Raw genomic sequence first — 18,846 nt, 5'->3', positions numbered from 1 at the left:
TTTCTGAGGCCTTTGAGAACAATGCCTAGGTTCCCTCCAGGAAGAGCACGGCTGCTGCTCCGCACGAGGCCTTTAGGCAGGCACGTAAGTCATGAAATCTGGTGGGGAGATGGGCAAAGCGTGCCGAGGGCTGTCGACCGCCTATCAAAATACCCCGGGGCTAAAGATAGGAAGTGCCACCGAGCTGATGAAGCACAGCACATGCAGCACCACGCATAAAGGGCCGGTGATGTTAAAGCACAAAACCTCTCACGTGGGGCGAGGGCGGCGATCTTGCGGACGCTCGCATAACTCGGCCGCGGCGTCAGCACGGCTCGCCTCAGGTTTGCGGACGTGCCTTAATTAGAAACCTCGCTCCGGAAAGGCAGCTGCCACGGGTTAACGGGAAATCACCCCAAAATCACCAGGGCTGTCTCACGGGATTTTAAATCATTAACATTTTCATTAAAAAGAAACATAAATCATTTTAAATCAGGAGGGAGAGCAGCAGCGAGGCAGGGCCACCCCCCTGCGCAGCAGCGGGGACGCCACGGCCAGCGAGGAGGAGCGGATGCTGACGGCATCCATGCTTCCACAAGCTATAAAAAGGCATATTTATTTCCTTCTGCGCCGCTCCAGGCGTGCCGGGAGGGACCCACCAAGCTATAATTACGCCGTTACATGTCGGAGCGCTCTTGTCAATGGCAAACCTGAGGAATGCCGAGGCCGGGGCCGGAGCGCTGGGACTTGTCACCGATACCTTGTAAGTCCATTCGGCATCGCCACAGGGAGCGTTTCCCACAGACTTGCTGATGGAAAAAAGCAGTCCCAGTGGAATTTGGCACGGGACGGGCGCCACAAGGGTTCCCCCGTGCTAACAGAGAGGTTTAACCCGCGCCCGATAAGCTGCATGAAACCATTTTGTCCTCATGAAAGACATTTAAGGGAAAAGGCACTGCACTCTTCCAGCTGCCCTCTAGGAAGCAACCACCAAAGCCTAAAAAAAAAAAAAACAAACGCATTTTAGCCCTACGTTTCTGAGAGTCTCCCTTAGGAAATGCAGTTCCTGTAGGATTTAGTACGGGGCAGTGGCTCAGTCCTTTAAGCACTGACCTCCGGGACACTTCCCCGGTAAATCCTCCAGCACAGGGCAAGGTGGGCTTTGTTTGTTTGTTTGCTTTATTTTTATTTTTGTCTTTTTTTTTTTGGTTGGTTGTTTTATTTCCTTTTTTTCCCCACCATCTTTACAGCCCCACACAGTGAGCACACCACGACCTTGTGCCAGCAGGCTGTCATTGAAAAACCCCCCAAGGCCAGCCAGCTTGTGCACGGGGGACAACAAAACTGCCCTGAATTCTGGTTTCCAAAAATTTCGGTGATACCTCGGGCACCCAGCGGGATGGGAACTCCCCACACCACCACCCCCGGGCCCGGCGGCCGCAGGGGCAGCGGGGCTGGGGCCGCGTGGCCAGAAACCTTCGGGGAGCCTGAAACCAAAACCGGTGGTGGGACAGGCGGCCCGGCAGCCTCAGCACTATGTGAACTTTGGGAACAGCTGTGGCTATAGGATTTCCATACATCCCTTCGTGCGCTGGCTCCGCTGACAAAAGGCCAGGACAGAGCGGATGAAATGGGGCAGCCGCTGCTTGGCAGCTCCCCGGCTCCGGCCCTGGTGCGAGCAGGCCGTGGGCCACCCCTCTGCCCCGGGGGGACCCCAAAACCCCTCGATTGAAAGCTAAACTGGGCAGAAAGTGGGTTTTGTGCTGCTTCCCAGCCACCAGCCCAGCACACGGGGGTGGCCAGGGGGAATGGGGATGGTTTGGCCTGGTGGCTGCCCCCAACTCCTGCCTCGGAGCTGGGGGGCACAGAGGGGGCCCTGTCCCCGTTGTCACACCTGTAAGGACAAGGGGCTGTGGGGGGACGGCTGTAACCCTAATAAATGGCACCCCAACAGCAGCCCCCACGGGGCTAACTGGGCTGGCAGCACTGGTACCAGTGACCATGGCCCAGTGCCACCAGTACCGGTGCCCACATTCCAGCCCCCCCAGCCTGCTTCTTCTGGGCTCTTGTCCCTGGAGCTGAATTTCCCCCGTCAGACCCCAAAGCCACCACGGCGTCACCTTTCCTGAGGAGGGGGAAAGAGCCAGGCTCTGGGGGACCTGTGGGGACAGCCAGGGCCTGGCCCCCAGCTGCAGGCTGCACCCAAGGGTGCTGAGCACCACCGGGGCCACCGAGCCCCCCACCCCAACCAGCTCCCAAGGGACGGGGCCGGCAGCAGCCCCACAGCCAGACCCCACCGCCCCCATCCCCGTGCACCCCAATCCCCCCCATCCCCGGGGGGCCGTGGCACTGCTCCTGCCCGAGCCCCCATGGGGTCACGCTGTCACCCTCGGGCCCTGGATGCCAGTGCGTTGGCTGCAAAGGGGGGGGCTGACTAAAATTATCCCCCATCCGCATGCCCCGCGAGCTGGGATGAAACTGACACCCCGCAGGCACGTCAGCGGGGGCACGTGGCGTGTCCCCACGGCCTGCTTGCGTCCCTCTCGTGCCCAGGGGAGCCTCGGGTGGCCCCGGCAATGGGGTCAGTGGGTCCCCCCCCCCTGCCCCAAGCCCTTAGGGTTTGGGCTCGGTCCTGGCCAAACGTGGCCGGATCCGGACCCCGCTGCCCCTGTGCCACGGTGCTCGGAGCCAGAGGGATGCCCGGCACCCGCTCGGAGGAGGATTTGGCCGGTGATTCCCCCAGATCAAATTCAGCCTCGTCTTGGCTCCCTCTGTGCAGAGCGTGGGCAGCCGGATCCCCCTCCATGGTCCTGGCAGAAACCCAGCCCTGGCCCCCGCAGCCCCTCGGGACCTCGCTCCCCAGACCCCATTAGGGAGGATCCAGGGGAAAAGGGCAGGGACCCCCCCCCAAACTCCCCTGACCTTCCCCACTCCGTGGGACCCTCCCTAATTCACAGACACCCCCTCCCCGCCACCCCAAGCCCACCCTAGAGCACGGGCCATGGTACAGAAATCTTTATTTGGCTAAAAGGGGACAGAGGGTGCTGCCTGGTGCCCAGGTTCAAAAGCTGAGGGAGCTGCAAGCAGCCCGGGGCCTGCCTCCCCCCGAAGGAGCGGTGACGAGTGGGGACAACATCTGGGAAAAAGCCACTTTTGGGATGTTTTTCCCTTCGGGCACTGCAGTCCCTGGGACGTCACACCAGATGCTGCCGGGAGCAAAGGAACAGGCGAGAAGGCCACGTGGAGCCAGGAACCTTCCTGGCAACTCAGGGGCCCGCACAGGCCAGCCCAGGCCACGGAGGTCTTGGGAAAAGGCACAAGAAAAGGGGGGAAGAGCCCGACCCAAGCAGAGGTCGGCCAATTCCCCCCCGCGCTTGGACAAAGCACTAGGCTCTGGGTGCTGAGGACAGAGCCAGAGACCCCAGGGAGGAAGAGCGAGCACGAGCGGCTGGGGGTTGCGAAGGACGAGCTGCTGGGAGAGCTCTGACGCCACCCCAAAAAGACCCCACGAGCCAGGGGACAATGCCACAGCTCCTGAGGGACCGAGGGGAGGACGGGGACAAGGACGAGCTCGGTGCCGGAGGGGAGCGCAGCCCCACAAAGGCCCCGTGAGGAGCTCACCGCCTCCACAGGCCGATCCGGTGCCCAGCACCCAGGAAAGCAAAGCAGAGAGGCAACAGCAGCCTCTGGAGGCACGGAGAGAAGGAGCCCCAAAGGGTCTGGGGCTCCGAGAAGACAAAGGCCGGACCCCAGGGAGTCCCAGGGGTCCCAGAGGAGAGCAGTGGTCCCCAGCTCCAGCGGCAGCGCAGGGAGCACCCAGCTCAAGCACGGGGAGCATGCAGACAGCAAGCAAAGCGAGAGCCGCAGACAGAAAGCCAAAAGCCAGGCGAGCACAAGCTGGGATCCTCGAGCCCCCCAGGGCAGAGGTCTCCCGGGACATGCAAGCTGCCCGCGTGCCAGCCCTGGGCCCAGCAGTTTGTCAGAGCCCGCTCGGGATCCCTTTGCTGTGGTCCCACAAGTCCCCCATCGCCGCCCGACGTCTGAGCGGGGACAGACCCAGGTCAGGGCAGCCGGGGGGAAAAAGGGGGAAAAAAATTGAAGCTAAGAGACATCGGGGACAGCCACCGAAGGCTCTCGCTGGATCGGCCCCTTGGGCAAGCAAGGGGCAGAGCCACCGAGGCTCCTTCAGCGCTGCCTCCTGCACGGAGGGGTGCCAAACCCCCCGGGGGCAGTCAGGCTGAGCTCGCCGGACCCGTGCTCCTCCGGGAGCCTCGCTCCTACGCTATAAAAGCTGCTGCAATCTCCTCCTGCTCCGGGCAAACAAGCAAAAGCTCAGCTGGGGGGGGCAGCAGCCCTCCCTGTGGGCCCTGGGGGCTCCCCTCGACCCGCCGGGGTGGGCTAGCGGATGCTGCCGTCCCCCTCGCCGCTCTGCAGCTTCTCGCGCTCGATGGACCACACCAGCTCCTGCACGAACTTCATCTCGGAGGCCACCTGCTTGGCCAGCGCCTCGTAGTGGTTCTCCAGCTTTCGGTAGCGCCTCTTGAGGCCGTTGGCCGCCTGCAGCACGCTCTTGGTCTCCTCTTGCGTCTGCTTCTTCAGCGCCTCCGTCTTCTGCAGCTCCTGGCGGATCTGGCGGAGGTCCTGGCTGATGCTCTCGTTCTCCTCCTTGTACCACGACTCCTTCTCCTCGTAGATGGACAGCAGAGCCTCGATGTCCTCCTGGTAGGACTTCTTGTTCCTCTCCAGCTCTCGGAGGCTCTCCTCGGCCGCAGCCACCTCCTCCATGACCTTGGAGAAGCGCTCGAAGTTGATGTACGTGTTGTTGGGCGGCATGCTGGAGTGCGACTTGATGGTGTACTCCTTCAGGCGCGTTGTCTTCAGCCGGCGGCGCTCGGGCTTCTTGCCGTTGTCCTCATTGCGGACGTTCCTCCTCTTGATCACCTGGGGAGAGGGACAGCCACGGCGTGGGGCACGGCCAGGACAGCAGGAACGGGACCTCCTGCCTCTTCCTCCACACCCACCGGCGCTGCAGCAGAGCCAAACCGGCCCCGGCAGGGCTGGAGGAGCCGCCGAGAGCTGCGGGCACACAGACCTCCACCCCCTGACCTCCTGCAAATCGGACACCCAGAAGGCACCACTAACTTCAGACCTTAATCCAAAACCTCCACCCCCTGACCTCCGGGAAGCTTGACACCCAAAAGCCACCGGTAACTTCCTACCTTGATCCAGGGGTGCTCCAGGCTTTGAGCTATCGTCATCCGCTTCCTGCAACGACAGCAAAGCTGCGATCAGAGGAACTGCCCCAACGCGTGGTTGAGCCCTTGGTTCACCACTTCTTATGGGCCCAATTCCCTCCTAAGCTGCTGCAGCCACCGGGTGCTCCCAGAGACACCACGATTCTGGCAAAATCCACCCCACGCTGACACGGGGAAGACACTTTAAATCCTACAACCAGCAGAAAGCAAAGAGCAAAGGGGAAGGAATGGGGGAATAAACGGGATTTTAAACCAGCTCAGCAGCACAGCCAGAGGTGGCGTCAGGCAGCGCGGCAGGCTCAGAGAGAAACCCTAACGTGGAGGGGAGGAGGGCAGGCGTGGGGCTGCCTGCACCCGGGGACCATCCCCTCCCCTGGTTAATCCCCGTCTGCTCCCGGCCGCTCACTTGGGGTCCTTGACCAGCAGGCGTCGGATGAAGTCCTTGGCCAGCTCGCTGGTGTTGCTGAAGTACTCCTCGTCGAAGTCGTAGTTGACGGCCGATATGTTGGTCAAGGTCTCTTGCTTCGTCTCCCCCAGGAAGGGCGAGGCCCCGCTCAACCTGCGGCGAGAGCGGCTGGTCGCACCCCAAGGCAGGAGACAGAGCACGGGGCAGGGACACCGCGGTCCCGATCCCTGCCCTCGCGGCGCCCCGATACTCACAGGATGTACGTGATGACACCGATGCTCCTGGAAAAGAGAGGAAACGAGGTCAAAGCCCCGCAGGTCCCTTCCCTATGCACCGAGTGGGCCTCGTCCTGCCCTGCCCCGGCTTCTCTCCGAGCAGCGCACGGGGCCGGCAGCGGGGCTGGCACGCGGCGCCCGCCTGCAGAGCACTCACCACATGTCCGCCTCCAGCCCCAGGGGTTCGTAGTTCACAATTTCCGGAGCTTTGGAAGGAAAGAAGGGAGGGAAGAGATATATTCTGGGGAGAAAAAATTCCATCTGTCCCCGTCGAGGCATTCATCCCCCGCCCGGCCACTTCCTCCGGAGCTTTCGGGGAGACACGTGGGGTGCCCAGCTCGGCCCCCAAATTTTAGGGTGCCTGAGAATGGCAGGACTGAGGAATCTGGCTGCTCTGCCCACCCCGGGGCCGCAGCTCGGACACTGAGCTCATCGCTGCTTAAAGGCACGAGAGGCAAAATCTTGGAGATGGTGGGAGAGGGAAGGAGCAGGGATGTTGCTGCATGCTTGGCTGGGGACCCCCCCCCCAAACCAACGCCTGCCCGGCCTCACCCACAAACTCCGGGGTCCCAAAGATGTTCTTGAACTCGTTCCCAGCTTCGATCTTGTGGGCGATCCCGAAGTCGATGAGTTTGATGCGAGGGTTTGGCACGTTCTTGTCCAGCAGCATGATGTTCTCCGGCTGCAGAGGGAGAGGAGCAGCATTTACAGCCCCCCCCCAGACACGGGACACGAGGTCCTCACACGGGCCAGGCCTCACCTTCAAGTCGAAGTGGGCGATGCGCTTGGAGTGCAGGTAGTGCACCCCGTCCAGGATCTGCTTGAGGAACTGGGTGGCCTCCTCCTCCGTCAGGGACTCCTTCTCGGCCAGGAAGTCGAAGAGCTCGCCCCCCGAGACCAGCTCCAGGATCAGCACCACGTCCGTTTTGTTCTCAAAGATGTCGTGCAGCGTGATGATGTTGGGGTGCTGGATCTCCCGCAGGATGTCCACCTCCCTCTCGATCTCCTCCCGGCTCACGCCGCGCCGGCTGGACGAGAGCCGCCGCTTCTTGATGAACTTGGCCGCGTACTCCAGGCCCGTTTTCCTCTCCCGACACTTCCGCACGATGGCAAACTGGCCGCTGGGGGAGGCGGGGAGGGGGCAAGGTGAGGACAGGACACCCCGCGCCGTGCCCACTGGTGCAGGAGGATGCGCAGCTCCCCCAGGCTTCTCTGGAACCGGGGTCCTCCCGTGCAGATCTGACACAACCCACCCGCTCCCTGCACTGCTCCTCCAGCTGTAGGACGGGACTGGGGGCGCTGAAATCCCTACGGCAGAGCCAGGAGGAGAAAAAAAAACCCACCCCGGGGCAGGCGTGAGCCAAGCGGCTCAGCTGGAGCCGGCGTTCCAAGCAGCCCCCGCGGAGCGGCGCTGCGTGGGACGCAGGAAGGAAATTCCTCCCGAGGACACGGCGGCTGCCGCCTCGTCCCCAGCTGCAGATGCCACCGCGAGCCGCTCAGCCCCCGGCCGGGCCATAATCGTGGCCTCCACCCCTGCTCCCCGGCACACGGCCGCTCCCGAGCCCGGTGCTCGCCGCTCGGGAGACTGAAATCTGCCCACGGGGATGGGGACGCTGCTGGCACCCGTCCCTCCCGGCACCCCCGGGCCCCCGCAGCCCCACAGAGGCCAGGAGGGGGGCACAGCCCCGCGGCCCCACGCTGCTCGGCCCAGCCCCGCTCGCCCGAGAGGCCCTATAAGGCCCTATAAGGCCCGGAGCGGGGCTGCCACGGCACGGCCCAGTGCGTGTGGGGAGAGGCAATGGGGAAGTGCTGCCACCGCAGAGCTGTGGTGTGAGAGCTCGTTGTGATGTAAAGCTTATCGTGACGTAAGAGCTCGTTGTGATATACGAGCTCACCGAGATAAGAGTTCATCGTGATGTAAGAGCTCACCCTAAGAGCTCGCTCTGATGCAGGAGCTCATCGTGACGTAAGAGCTCACTCTGATGTAAGCGTTCATCATGACATAAGCACTCGTCATGACATACGAGCTCGTCACGACATAGGAGCTCACTCTGATGTCAGAGCTCATCATGACATAAGAGCTCATCGTGACGTAAGAGCTGCTCACAACTACGTTCTCGCTCAGACGTCAGAGCTCATCGTGACGTGGGGGCTTGTCGTGACATACCAAGGAGCCCCCCAACAGAAGAGCTCGTCGCGACAGAAGAGCTCATCCTCAGGGCTCACCCTGTAGGCGCTCCCCATGACACCACCACCCCCCATGACGTCACCACTCCCCATAACGTAAGCACTCCCCATGACGTCACCACCCCCATGACGTCACCACCCCCATGACGTCACCGCTCCCCATGACGCCAGCCCTCCCCGTGCCCCCCCACCCCCCCCACCCCCCCCCGTACCTGCCGAGCTCCCCGCCCATCTCGTAGAACTCCTCCACGTTCTCCTGCCGGAAGCCGGACATGGCCGCGGGGCCGCCGCTCCCCGGCCGTGCCGAGGGCTCCGCTCAGCGCCTGGAGCGCGGACCCGGGGCCGCGATCGTTCCGCGGGCCCGGAGCCGCTCCCGGTGCCCTCCCCCCCCTCTCCGGGTCCCGGCGCTCCCCTCCCCTCCCCCGCCCCTCAGCGCCCCCCGGCCCGGCCCCGCCCCGCCCGGCCCCACCTGGGCCGCCGCATTCCAGCACAGCGCAGGCCCCGCCCCCCCGCGCCTCCCATTGGCTGCCGCGCCTCGCCAGGCCACGCCCCCCTCCGGGCGATGACGTCACCGCGGGGCCAACACCGCCCGGCCGCGGGTTCGAGACCCGCCCCCGGCCCCCTCCCGGCGCGGCGGCGAAATGCAGCCCCCGGGCCCCCCCCCCAGCCGCATTTCCCCCCCTTCTCCCCGTTATTCCTCCCCCCCCTCCGAGGCCGGCAGCAGGCGGGCAGGGGGCCAGAGCCCGCTGCTACCGGGAGAAACGGCCGCAGGCATCCCCCCCCCCCGAGGGAAGCAAGCAGGAGCCCCCGCGCCTCTTCAATCACCATATCAAATTTATTATTTCCAGTGGCACTAATACATTGGTTGATGGTTCATGATGACAAGCACACTGCACGAGATCTCCTTGCCTTCTAGTTTCTGCCCAACCAGAAATCCCTGGACACCCCCTCCCTGAAAACCCACTGCAGGCCATTAGCAGGAGCCAGCCCCCTCCTCCCCCCTGGCCGCCCCCGGTTCGCGTTCAGTTGGGCACCGTCCCCCCCCTTAAAGAAATAAGAGCTCAGCACATCCCTGCTCCCCCACCTCCAGCCGCTCCTCTACACCCTCCGAAAATAAAGCAGAGATGCTCCTCCTCACCCCCCGAGTCAAATAAATATGGAATCAGGCAACTCTAGTTGCATCAAGTGGAAATGTTTTAGTTACAATGGCACCGAGTGGGGCCCCAGATGAGTCATGTGCAACACAGAAACCTATAAGGCTGAATATCAATGCTTTTTTGTTGAAAGTCTCAAATCGCTATGAAACTGATTAAGTACAATGCAAAGAGATGGTCACTGCAGTCTACCATTTGCCTGCTGCACTGGTGGTGTTACGCTAGTTAGTTTTGTTTTGTTTTTTTTTTTCTCCGAGTCCAACAGCAGTGACAGTGATGCTGGGGCAGCTGGGTGGCTTTTACAACTTGTCCAGGAAGTTGTCCAGTGCGGGGATGCCCTCCTTCAGCCCTTTGCGTTTGCGGGTCTCGGCCACCACCTGGGAGGGACGGCTGGCGCTGTCGAAGGGGTCCCCGGGCAGGATCTGCCAGTGGTCGAACACGCACTGGGGGAAGGCCTGGCCACCGGTGTTGGACCTCAGGTCAGCCGTAAAACCTGGAGGGGAGAGCAGAGATGCAGAGATGAGAGGTGTTTCCCTGCAGCTTCACGTCATCACCTCTCCCACAGGGCAGATGTGGTGCATGTCGTGTCCAACAGCACCAATTTGTCACACTCCTCAGCTACACTGACCTTCCAGCTGCCCCTCGTCCCCTTTAGGAGTGCTGCTGGTGACCCACAACCTCCAACAGGACCCTAAAGGGGCACCCAAGCCTCCAAGGGGTCACCCAAGCCTCCAAGGATGGTAGCTTGCCCACCTGGCAGCCTACATCCCAACCTCCAGGTCAGGAGCAGCTGGACACCAAGGTTCTCCGACCAGAGCAGGATTTAGCATTTACCTGCCCGTGGCTGTCAGTGTGCGCCCCCCTTGTTGCGCTCCCAGAGCCCCCCCCACTCACCAAAGGACTCGTTGACAGGCAGGTAGGCCTTGACCACAAACATGGGGGTGCCGGCCACCTGGGACTCCTCGAAGACGTGGCCACGTTTCCTGTTCAGCACACCGTAGATGCCACCAACCACCTGCTCTGGGCACTGCAAGAGAGGGGTCAGGACTGTAAATATCCACCTGAATTTGCCACACGCGGGCTCTTTGGAGCTTCTGGGATGAGCTTTCTCCTTACCTGGATTTCCACAAGGTAGATGGGCTCCATGAGCCTGGGCTGGGCAGTAAGCACGCAGGCGTAGAGGCATCTCCTGGCAGTGGGGATGATCTGCCCGCCTCCACGGTGGATGGCATCGGCGTGCAGGGTCACATCGTGCACATCGAAGCGAACACCACGCATGTTCTCCTCACACAGGACCCCCTGGGAAAGGGAAGCAGGCTGTCAAGCAGCTCTGGGGGCAGAAGGCAGCCCATACTGGCATGCTCTGCTCCCTCAGCTTACTGGTATCTACTGGAGTCTCAGCTTACTGGTGTTCCTTGGGAGTGGGTCCTACAGCAGCAAGCACCAAGAAGCTACTCAGCATTTTATCTTCCTTACCAATGAGTTAAGAATCAGCTATTCCTACCTCCAATTCATCAGTACAACTTCTCAGAGAACTGAAGCCTTTTACTAGCTTCTCTGTGTGTTATCTCCAAAGCTCACCTCAGCACCAGCTTTTCAGGACTCAGCACACCACTGCCCTGGAGCGGTCGGCCCCAGAAGCTGAGCACCAGAAGCACGGCCCCTACCTCCTTTGTCGCCCACTGGAAGCCGGCCACCACACTGTCCTTGATCTCGTTCAGGTACTGCACTCCCTTGGTGATGTCGGTCAGGATGTTGGGGCCAGTGCCATCGGGACCGAAGCACCAGATCTTCCTGGCTTCGGTGACGTCCCACTCGTACTTCTCGGCCAGGTAGCGAGCTCGCTGTTTCAACTCCTGGCGAGCAGAGACCTCGCCCTTGTCAATGTCTTCAGCCAATCCGTCGGGGAAGGGCCGGGCCTTCATGTACAGCCTGTTGTGTTTGTTGGGGGACTTGGAAAGGCACATCACATTGGACTCCTCGCTGACTGTCTCACGGTAAGACACAACAGGATCAGATTTCTGCAGTGAGAAAAAGCACAGCAGAGAACAGCAGTGAGACACCGACCCAACTGCAGCTCACACCAGTGCTAAGGCAGAGCAGTGCTAGCACCAAACTCCGACTGCTTGGACTTCAAGAGGAGCCCCCACTGGCTGCAAGTTGGTGTAGATGCACTTACAGCAGGGACAACACCCAACCCACGCTGCTTTACAGGCAGTGTAACAAAATGCAGTGTTAAGCAGCCAGCAGTAAATCAGATCAGGAGCGGTGTGAGCCTCACGCTCTGCTCCATCCACCATAGCTGGAATGCTTGAACTGCCACTGCAGTAACTGGCACCCCAGGGATTTGCTCCCCAGTGGCAGGAGCTGCAGAGACAGGCAGCTGCATCTGTGTTGTCAGTTCAGAGCCTCCAAGCTGCAGAGTCATTCTGCCCCAGCAGCCCCTCAGCCCACCAGGCTGCATGCAGCAGCTGTACCTTTATAGGAATGCAGGCGTGGTCCTCCTCCAGATCCTTCAGGCAGATTTCCAAGTGCAGCTCCCCTGCTCCAGCAATGATGTGCTCTCCAGACTCCTCAATGATACACTGCAAAGAGCATGAATGCAGCAGGTGAGTGACTGCAACACAAGGAAAGCTCCTGCACACACAATGCTAACATTTAGCAAAAGTCAGAGACCATCGGGGCGAGTTTTGGGAACTCTTTCCACCGCTCTGAGGATGACTCACTCAGCACCAGCCCAAAGGTGAAGTGCTCCGTTCCTCCCCACTCTGGTGGGGCTGGGACCAGCACCCAGCTCAGGGCATTTCCCTGCCAGTGTGCCCAGTGCAACCACGAAGGCCAAAAACAACACAACCCCAACCAGAAGCCTACTGAGAGGCACGACCAGGAGTTCTGCACCTCAAACTCTGACATTCACCTGCACCATAGGGTCAGACTTGGCAAGACGCTTCAGTCCTTCCACTAGTTTGGGCAGGTCAGCAGGGTTCTTGGCTTCAACAGCCACGCGCACGACGGGGCTGACGCTGAACTTCATGACTCTCATGTTGTGAGCGTGCTCGAAGGTGGTAATGGTTCCAGTCTTCACAAGGAACTGGTCGACACCAACCAGACCAACAATGTTTCCGCAAGGCACGTCCTCGATGGGTTCGACGTAGCGGCCCATCATGAGAATGGTCCTGAAGAAAGAGAAGGCTGTTTCACCTGGGTTTGAAGGACCAAGTCCCACAAGGCAGCATCCCAGAGCTGTGCTAGCAGACTTGAGATCAGCGGCCAAGCCTTTCTCATGGCCTCAGACATAAGAACCGGCCCCAAGCACAGTTCTAGAACCAGCCCCAAAACAGTTCTAGTTCTAGAACCACAAACCTGAACCACAGTTGTGATTGTACTTGGCCAGGACTGACCTTTGGATTGGCTTTAGGTACAGATCCTCCTTCTTGCCAGGTGTGTAGTTGGGCCCCATGATCCTGACTTTCAAGCCAGTTGAGACGAGACCAGAGAAAACACGTCCAAAAGCGTAGAAACGTCCCTTGTCGGAGGTTGGCACCATTTTAGAGATGTACATCATCAGGGGGCCTTTGGGGTCACAGTTCTTAATACCTGGGAAGAGGAGAGAATCAATTTAATTCAGTGACATTTCCAGCAGTCAGCATAACCACCCACGGGCCCCTAATCACTGTACCCAACAGTGCCCCCGCCTGTTCCCTGCTGGCCAGCTGGCTAGCACTACCAGTGAGAGATCAGACTGCCAAGAGATCTTTTACCAGAGATCTTTTAAACAAATACAGGCTCAGCCTGAGCCTTTGGCATACACCCTGGCTTCTCTCCAGTTACTTACCTAGCTCAGCCCTCCCGAGTAAAGTGCTAGCTCGTAAGCCTGTTTGATCCGTGCTAGAAGAGCTACGGGGTCAAGAATTAGAGGAGCTACTAAGCTGGGGACACAGAACAAGACAGTCCCAGGCATGGCAGACCACAGAGCAGTTACACAGAGAGATCCCTCACGACCAAGAAGGGCTCATCGTACCTATGGCAGCCTCATCATCGGGGGGTCCCTCATAGAGCAGCTCGCAGCGGTACTTCTGGGCCGTGACAGGAGAAGGCAGGTGGATGGTGATCATCTGCAGCAGGGCATCTCCAGCAGGCAGCCACCGCCTCATCACGGCCTGCGGCAGAGATTAGAGGTGTAAGACTCAAGCAGATTGTTCCAAGCTGAGCAGTTAACCTTCCCCTCCTCACTCCCCTCTAAGCTGTCAGCACCTTCCAACCCAAACAGGATTTGTAGCTGCTGAGTAAGTTCATACAGCTGGATCAGCCCAGCTTCTGACCTCTCCTCATGGAGGATTCAGACCAGTTTCAGACCAACCTCACCTTCAGCAGGGGCTTGCCCTCCTTGTCCTTATCTTCACTGTCAAGCTTGATGTCCAGTTTCTCAATCAGTTTAGCTGCCTCCTCTTTCTTGAAGCTCATGATTGCATCGAAAACCTAAAACAGCAGCAACATTCGTGAATGCCTCTAAGGACCCACTCTGAAGCAGCAGCACAAACTCCACACACCCTACAGAACCTGAGTTCTGAGCTTCCACCCCATTAAATCCATACAGACATAGGCACATACTTGTCTCCCCCTTATCTGCTACCAGCTTCCCTGCCTGCTAGTAACGAGCTAGGCTTGGGTCAGATACTCAAATTTCTTCAATCAAACATGTCAGGTCAAAGTGAAGAAATTTTCCATCATCACGCACTGCAGCAGAACCAGGAGCTGAAGGCACCAGCAAGGGCTGAGCACTAAGAAACACACCTTGAAGATGGGGTCAAGGATGAGCTGGCAGAACGTCCTGGGCAGTTTCTTTCCATCAGGGCCAGTGGCAGACTTGCTGAACTTGCCAGTAGCAGGATCAAAATACCTGGAGAAAGAATTATGCCAGACAGCCATCAATGCCCAGTCCAGGCACAGAGCTGTGGCTTTTTCTGCTTAGCTCAGGTCAGAGAAAAGAGTTGCTGAGTAAGAACTCTACTTTCCCAATCACACTCAGGCTTTCAGAGCTGGCCAAAATGTATTCACTCACATTGCCAGCTCACCATCCCCTCCCCATTTATCTGGCTTTCCTGTCCTGTAAAGATTTAATGGGTGACAGATCTCTGAACCAGAGCTAGCACGAGGACCAAGTCACTGAGACAAGGCTGTGAACAGGCACAACCACATCCTCCCCTCCTCACTGATCTTCTGCGCCCGCAGGTTACGGGCACGCAGCTGGCCTGGAAATTGAAGTCAGCCCCAACTGCTCACCTATCTCCCCACAGCTTCTTCATCATGTCTTCTACTTTCTTGGCACGCTCAGATGGATTCAGCTGGGCGTCACCCTTGGCAGCAAACTTTGCAACATACATTTCAGCAAATTGTTTCAAAGTGAAAGCCCAGCCGTGCAGACCAGAACCAAAGCCAACTGTACCAAGCACTGGATCGATCTGAAAAGCAACAAACAGTCGGGTTACTGAGGAACAACAACAGCTGTTACAGACAGAGAACGTCCCGGCAGCCAGCCTCTAACACACTCAGTATGGCTCCAGCAAGCAGAGTTTGAAGATGGAGCTTCAGAGCTACAGAGCCCTTGAGCGTTTCTGTGACTGCCACCATCTGCCTGGGGCACAGACTGGCACACGTGCCCCATTTTAGCTTTGTAACGCAGAACCAGATCAGTTTTTCCCAGTTCAGTTGACTATTCTTCACTTCAAGCAGCTCAACATCTGCTTAACTTGCATGCAAGTAAGACTCTTGTCCTTAGCAGGGGTTTATAAGCAGCGTGTAACACCTGTAATGTGCACACAAGTGCTCAGCAGGAACAAAGCACACAGGTTTTCTCAGTTCCCTCAGCCAGAAATCCTGCTCATTGCTTGGGAGTCCAGCAGGGAGCACAGGACAGAGGTACAAACTCCAACTACCCTGCAATCTCAGGAGACAGCTGGTGCTGAGCAGGAGCCAGGGATCTTGCATCACCTGATGCCATAGAGTCCTACAGAGGGAAGATACTTCCCTGGATTTACAATATTCATTTCCTCACGGCTTGTACTAACAGAAGATTCTGAAGGAAAGCAAGCAAAAGATCCCCAGATCAGTGGAGCCTGGGTAGCAGGGGTACATTCATTATTCCAGTCTCATTTCTCCCTTTGGTAGAGCAGAGGACTGCTGAAAGGCCACAACTGATTACTTTTGCTCAAGTGATTTATTTTGCAGGCAGTGTTCACAGCCACTCACTTACCATGATATTTCCCATGGGACCGCTTTCTCCTTCCCCATACGTGGAGATGATGACATTGACATTTTCAACGATGCGCTGGAAGGTCTGGTACAGCTCTTCTGGCTCCAGCTGCAGCTCCAGCAGCGCTCGGTCCATCTTGTTCATCATCAGGACAGGCTTGATCCTCTCAGCAATGGCCTGACGCAGCACAGTCTCTGTCTGCACGCACACGCCTGTCAAACGCATGGGAATTAGCTCTCTTATTTTCAAACTCGACCAAAATACACTGCAGTTACACACGGCTACAGGAAACCTTACCAGAGACACAGTCGACAACAACCAGGGCACCGTCAGTGACACGAAGAGCAGCAGTGACCTCTGAAGAGAAATCCACGTGCCCAGGAGAGTCAATCAGGTTGATCAAAAAACCAGAACCATCCTTGCTCTGCTTGATGAAGGCCAAATCATTTTCAGAGAGCTCATAAAATAGAGAAATAGCTCTGAAATAAAAGAAAAACTCGAAGTTTCTAACCATGCATTACCACTCCCCAGTGCTTAGAAACAAACATGCAGTTAGGAGCTGCCTTTCATCCTGCAAAGAAGCTGCACTTGGGCTTCAGGATTTATTCAATCATGTTCCTGGGAGGCCAGCATGGAAGATACTCAGAAGCTAAAAACTGTGCTTCCTATGCTTTCCTGAAATTATAACCCCTTCTGGCGATTGGAAATGCTAAAAGAGCACTTTCAGACAAGTATCTCTGCTTCTTCTACTACATCTAATCCCTTCCCATCCCCTTTCAGACTCCTCAGCCACTCGTGGTGACACAGCCTGGTCTGCAGGCAGAGACACTCCTAAGAACAGTGGCTGCTCACCAGACAGCCTCCCTACCACAGGGCTCCTGTGAACACCGATCCCAATGCTTGCTCTTTCATTTAAGCAATTCTCATGAGAACAAGGTAAGCTCCTAAATGCCATGACCAGAGAGTGTCTGACTTCTTTGAGCTCAAGAAAAAAACAGCCTAGGATTTAAAGCACCTCCAAGGTCAGAATATGCAGTAGAAGTATTAAAGCGCCTGAAGAAGGACAACTCACGTTGATTTGATGGTGATGCACCGTTCCTGCTCATCCTTTCTTGTGTCAGTGAAACGAGTCTCCCCCGCGCGGGCAGAGGCGATGATACCAGCTTTGCATACCAGGGAGTCAGTCAGGGTTGATTTGCCATGATCAACGTGGGCGATCACGGACATGTTCCTGATGTTGGCCTTTTTGTCCATGATGGCCCGTATCTGGTCTACTGTGAAGTTCACCTTGAAGAAAGAGAGAAAGGAGAAACACGCCGTGTATAAAAAAAAAGCAGGCTTTATTTTTTCTAGCAAGGCCAACCGACAACGCCGATACCTGGCGCTGCCAAGTTTACTCCTGCTGACATCAATTCTGCCTGCGCAGCCAGCGCTACGAGTCGCCCCGCAGGAGGAACACCAAGGGCACTGCAGACACCAGCGCTGCGAACAGCGAGGCCCAGGCTGGCGCTGCAGGCACCCAGCAGCCGCCGACACCCCGAGCACACCCTACAAACCCCGCTACCCCTCCTGGAGGCAAAACGTGCTGAAAAACCTTAACCTCGGTGAACACAAACCCTGCATAAAAGGCTTTCTGGCAGCTGACAGCCCGCCAGGCTGCCCCCGCCGGGCCCGCAGCGTTACATAACGCCCGGTGGCCTCCCGGCCCCGTTCCGCTGCCACATCACCGCCGCTCCCCCCACCGGGCCAGGCCCTGCACAACCCGGCACCAGCACGGGAGGGCCCCCAAGGGGCTGCCACAGCCCCCCCTCCCCCTCCTTGTCCCCCCCTCCCCCTCCCCCATCCCCGGTCACCCCCCTCCTCCCCCCCCCCGGCTCCAGCCCCACCCCTCAGCACAGGCCCTGCCCGCAGCGCCAGGCCCCTGCCCCGCCACCGGCCCTCCCGGAGCAGCGATCCCCGGTCCCGCAAGAGCCTCGAGGTCCCCTCCGACCCCCCCGGGCGGCGGCGGGGCGCGGGGGCTCACCATGATGGCGGATGGCGGCGGATTCTGCGAGGCGGGGGGGGGGAGCGGTAATGGCGGCAGCGGCGGCCCTGTCTCGGTGGCGAGCGCAGAGCGGGCGGAAGAGAGCGCTGACGTCAACCGCCCCCCTTTTATACGGCGGCGCCGGCCGGGGGGCGGAGCCTGCGTGCTTCGTGCCCACTGCGCATGCGCAGCCGCGCCTGTCTCGCTCCCGGCTGCCCGCGACTCTATGGGCGGGCGGGGTCCAGCCCTGGCCATGAAGAGACCTCGCCCCTTTTTCCCTTAGGCCACGCCTCCTCTATTTTAGGCCACGCCTACCAGCCCCGGCCTGTCAGTGGCGCTTTGCGCATGCGCCCATCGGTTCCGGGGGGGGCTGCAGCGCCCCCTGCCGCCGGGCGGGGCCCTGCGCTGGGCCCGAGGGGCTGAGGGAGGGGAACGCGGTCACAGAACGCCAGGATCAGTAAATAAATAAATAAATAAATAAAAGGCCTCCAAACCAAAATCATCTGGTGCTACCCTACCACCAGTGTCACCCACTGAGCCGTGTCCCCAAGCACCACGTCCAGCCCCTCCTTGAGCACCCCCAGGGATGGGGACCCCAGCACCTCCCTGGGCACCCAATGCCCTGACAGCGATGTCTCCTCACTTCCAGCCTGAACCTCCCCTGGCACAACTCGAGGCCATTCTCTATAGTCCTATCGCTAGTTATCTGTGAGCAGAGGCCGACCTCCAGCCCCCCACACCTTCCTTCCAGGCAGTTGCAGAGAGCAATGAGGTCTCCCCTGAGCCTCCTCCAGCCCAAACACCCCCAATTCCCTCAGCCGCTCCTCACAGGACTCGTGACCCAGGCCCTTCCCCAGCCTCGTAGCCCTTCTCTGGACACTTTCCAGGGCCTCAATGTCCTTCTGGTACTGAGGGGCCCAAAACCGAACCCAGCACTTGAGGTGTGGCCTCACCAGAGGCACAGGGGGACGGTCACCTCCCCGCTCCTGCTGGCTGCACCATTCCCAATCCCTGCCCCAAAAAGGGCCGGGGCAGGGACTGTGTGGTGTGGGGAACGACCCTGCGTGTGTTTGCAGGAGTCCTTTGAGCCCAGTGCAGGAAGGCTGCCCACACTTGCTGTGTTGTTGTAGCATACAGAGAACCCATGGTGTTGTGCGGTGAACAGAATTACCTGAACTAGGAGCAAACTAAAAGGAGGCCATAAAGATGGACAAAGCAAAGAGGGACTCCACATGGTGGAACATCACCATCTCCACAGCATACACATTTCGCTTCTTTTTTCTTCCTTCCCCATAGCATCATAGGACACTGTCG

At 58.9% G+C, this 18,846-nt stretch overlaps 2 protein-coding genes and 1 non-coding gene across 3 annotated transcripts; all 3 read right to left on the bottom strand.

Moving 5' to 3' along the window:
- Positions 1-2,979: 2,979 nt before the first annotated feature.
- DAPK3 (death associated protein kinase 3) lies at positions 2,980-8,508 on the bottom strand. The gene is made up of 8 exons (XM_032203717.1): positions 8,315-8,508; positions 6,676-7,036; positions 6,468-6,597; positions 6,073-6,121; positions 5,895-5,921; positions 5,641-5,793; positions 5,199-5,244; positions 2,980-4,920 (listed from the first exon to the last, which is right to left on the bottom strand). Exons 1-8 carry the CDS (start codon positions 8,374-8,376, stop codon positions 4,378-4,380), a joined length of 1,371 nt encoding a protein of 456 aa, XP_032059608.1. The 5' UTR covers positions 8,377-8,508; the 3' UTR covers positions 2,980-4,377.
- A 406-nt stretch (positions 8,509-8,914) lies between these two features.
- On the bottom strand, positions 8,915-17,622 carry EEF2 (eukaryotic translation elongation factor 2). The gene is made up of 15 exons (XM_032203542.1): positions 17,533-17,622; positions 16,582-16,796; positions 15,807-15,988; positions 15,510-15,721; positions 14,540-14,718; positions 14,051-14,156; positions 13,622-13,735; positions 13,278-13,416; positions 12,658-12,853; positions 12,174-12,432; positions 11,734-11,841; positions 10,924-11,277; positions 10,373-10,555; positions 10,151-10,283; positions 8,915-9,749 (listed from the first exon to the last, which is right to left on the bottom strand). The coding sequence occupies exons 1-15, from the start codon at positions 17,533-17,535 to the stop codon at positions 9,556-9,558; spliced, it is 2,577 nt and encodes an 858-aa protein (XP_032059433.1). The 5' UTR covers positions 17,536-17,622; the 3' UTR covers positions 8,915-9,555.
- LOC116499281 lies at positions 13,925-13,994 on the bottom strand. The gene has a single exon (XR_004254218.1). It is a non-coding gene; the product is annotated as a small nucleolar RNA SNORD37 (small nucleolar RNA).
- Positions 17,623-18,846: the final 1,224 nt, after the last annotated feature.

Source organism: Aythya fuligula, chromosome 26 (assembly GCF_009819795.1).
Source record: "Aythya fuligula isolate bAytFul2 chromosome 26, bAytFul2.pri, whole genome shotgun sequence".
NCBI lineage: Eukaryota > Metazoa > Chordata > Aves > Anseriformes > Anatidae > Aythya > Aythya fuligula.
The sequence above is the reverse complement of the archived record's forward strand: the minus strand, read 5'-3'. Positions and strand labels throughout refer to the sequence as shown.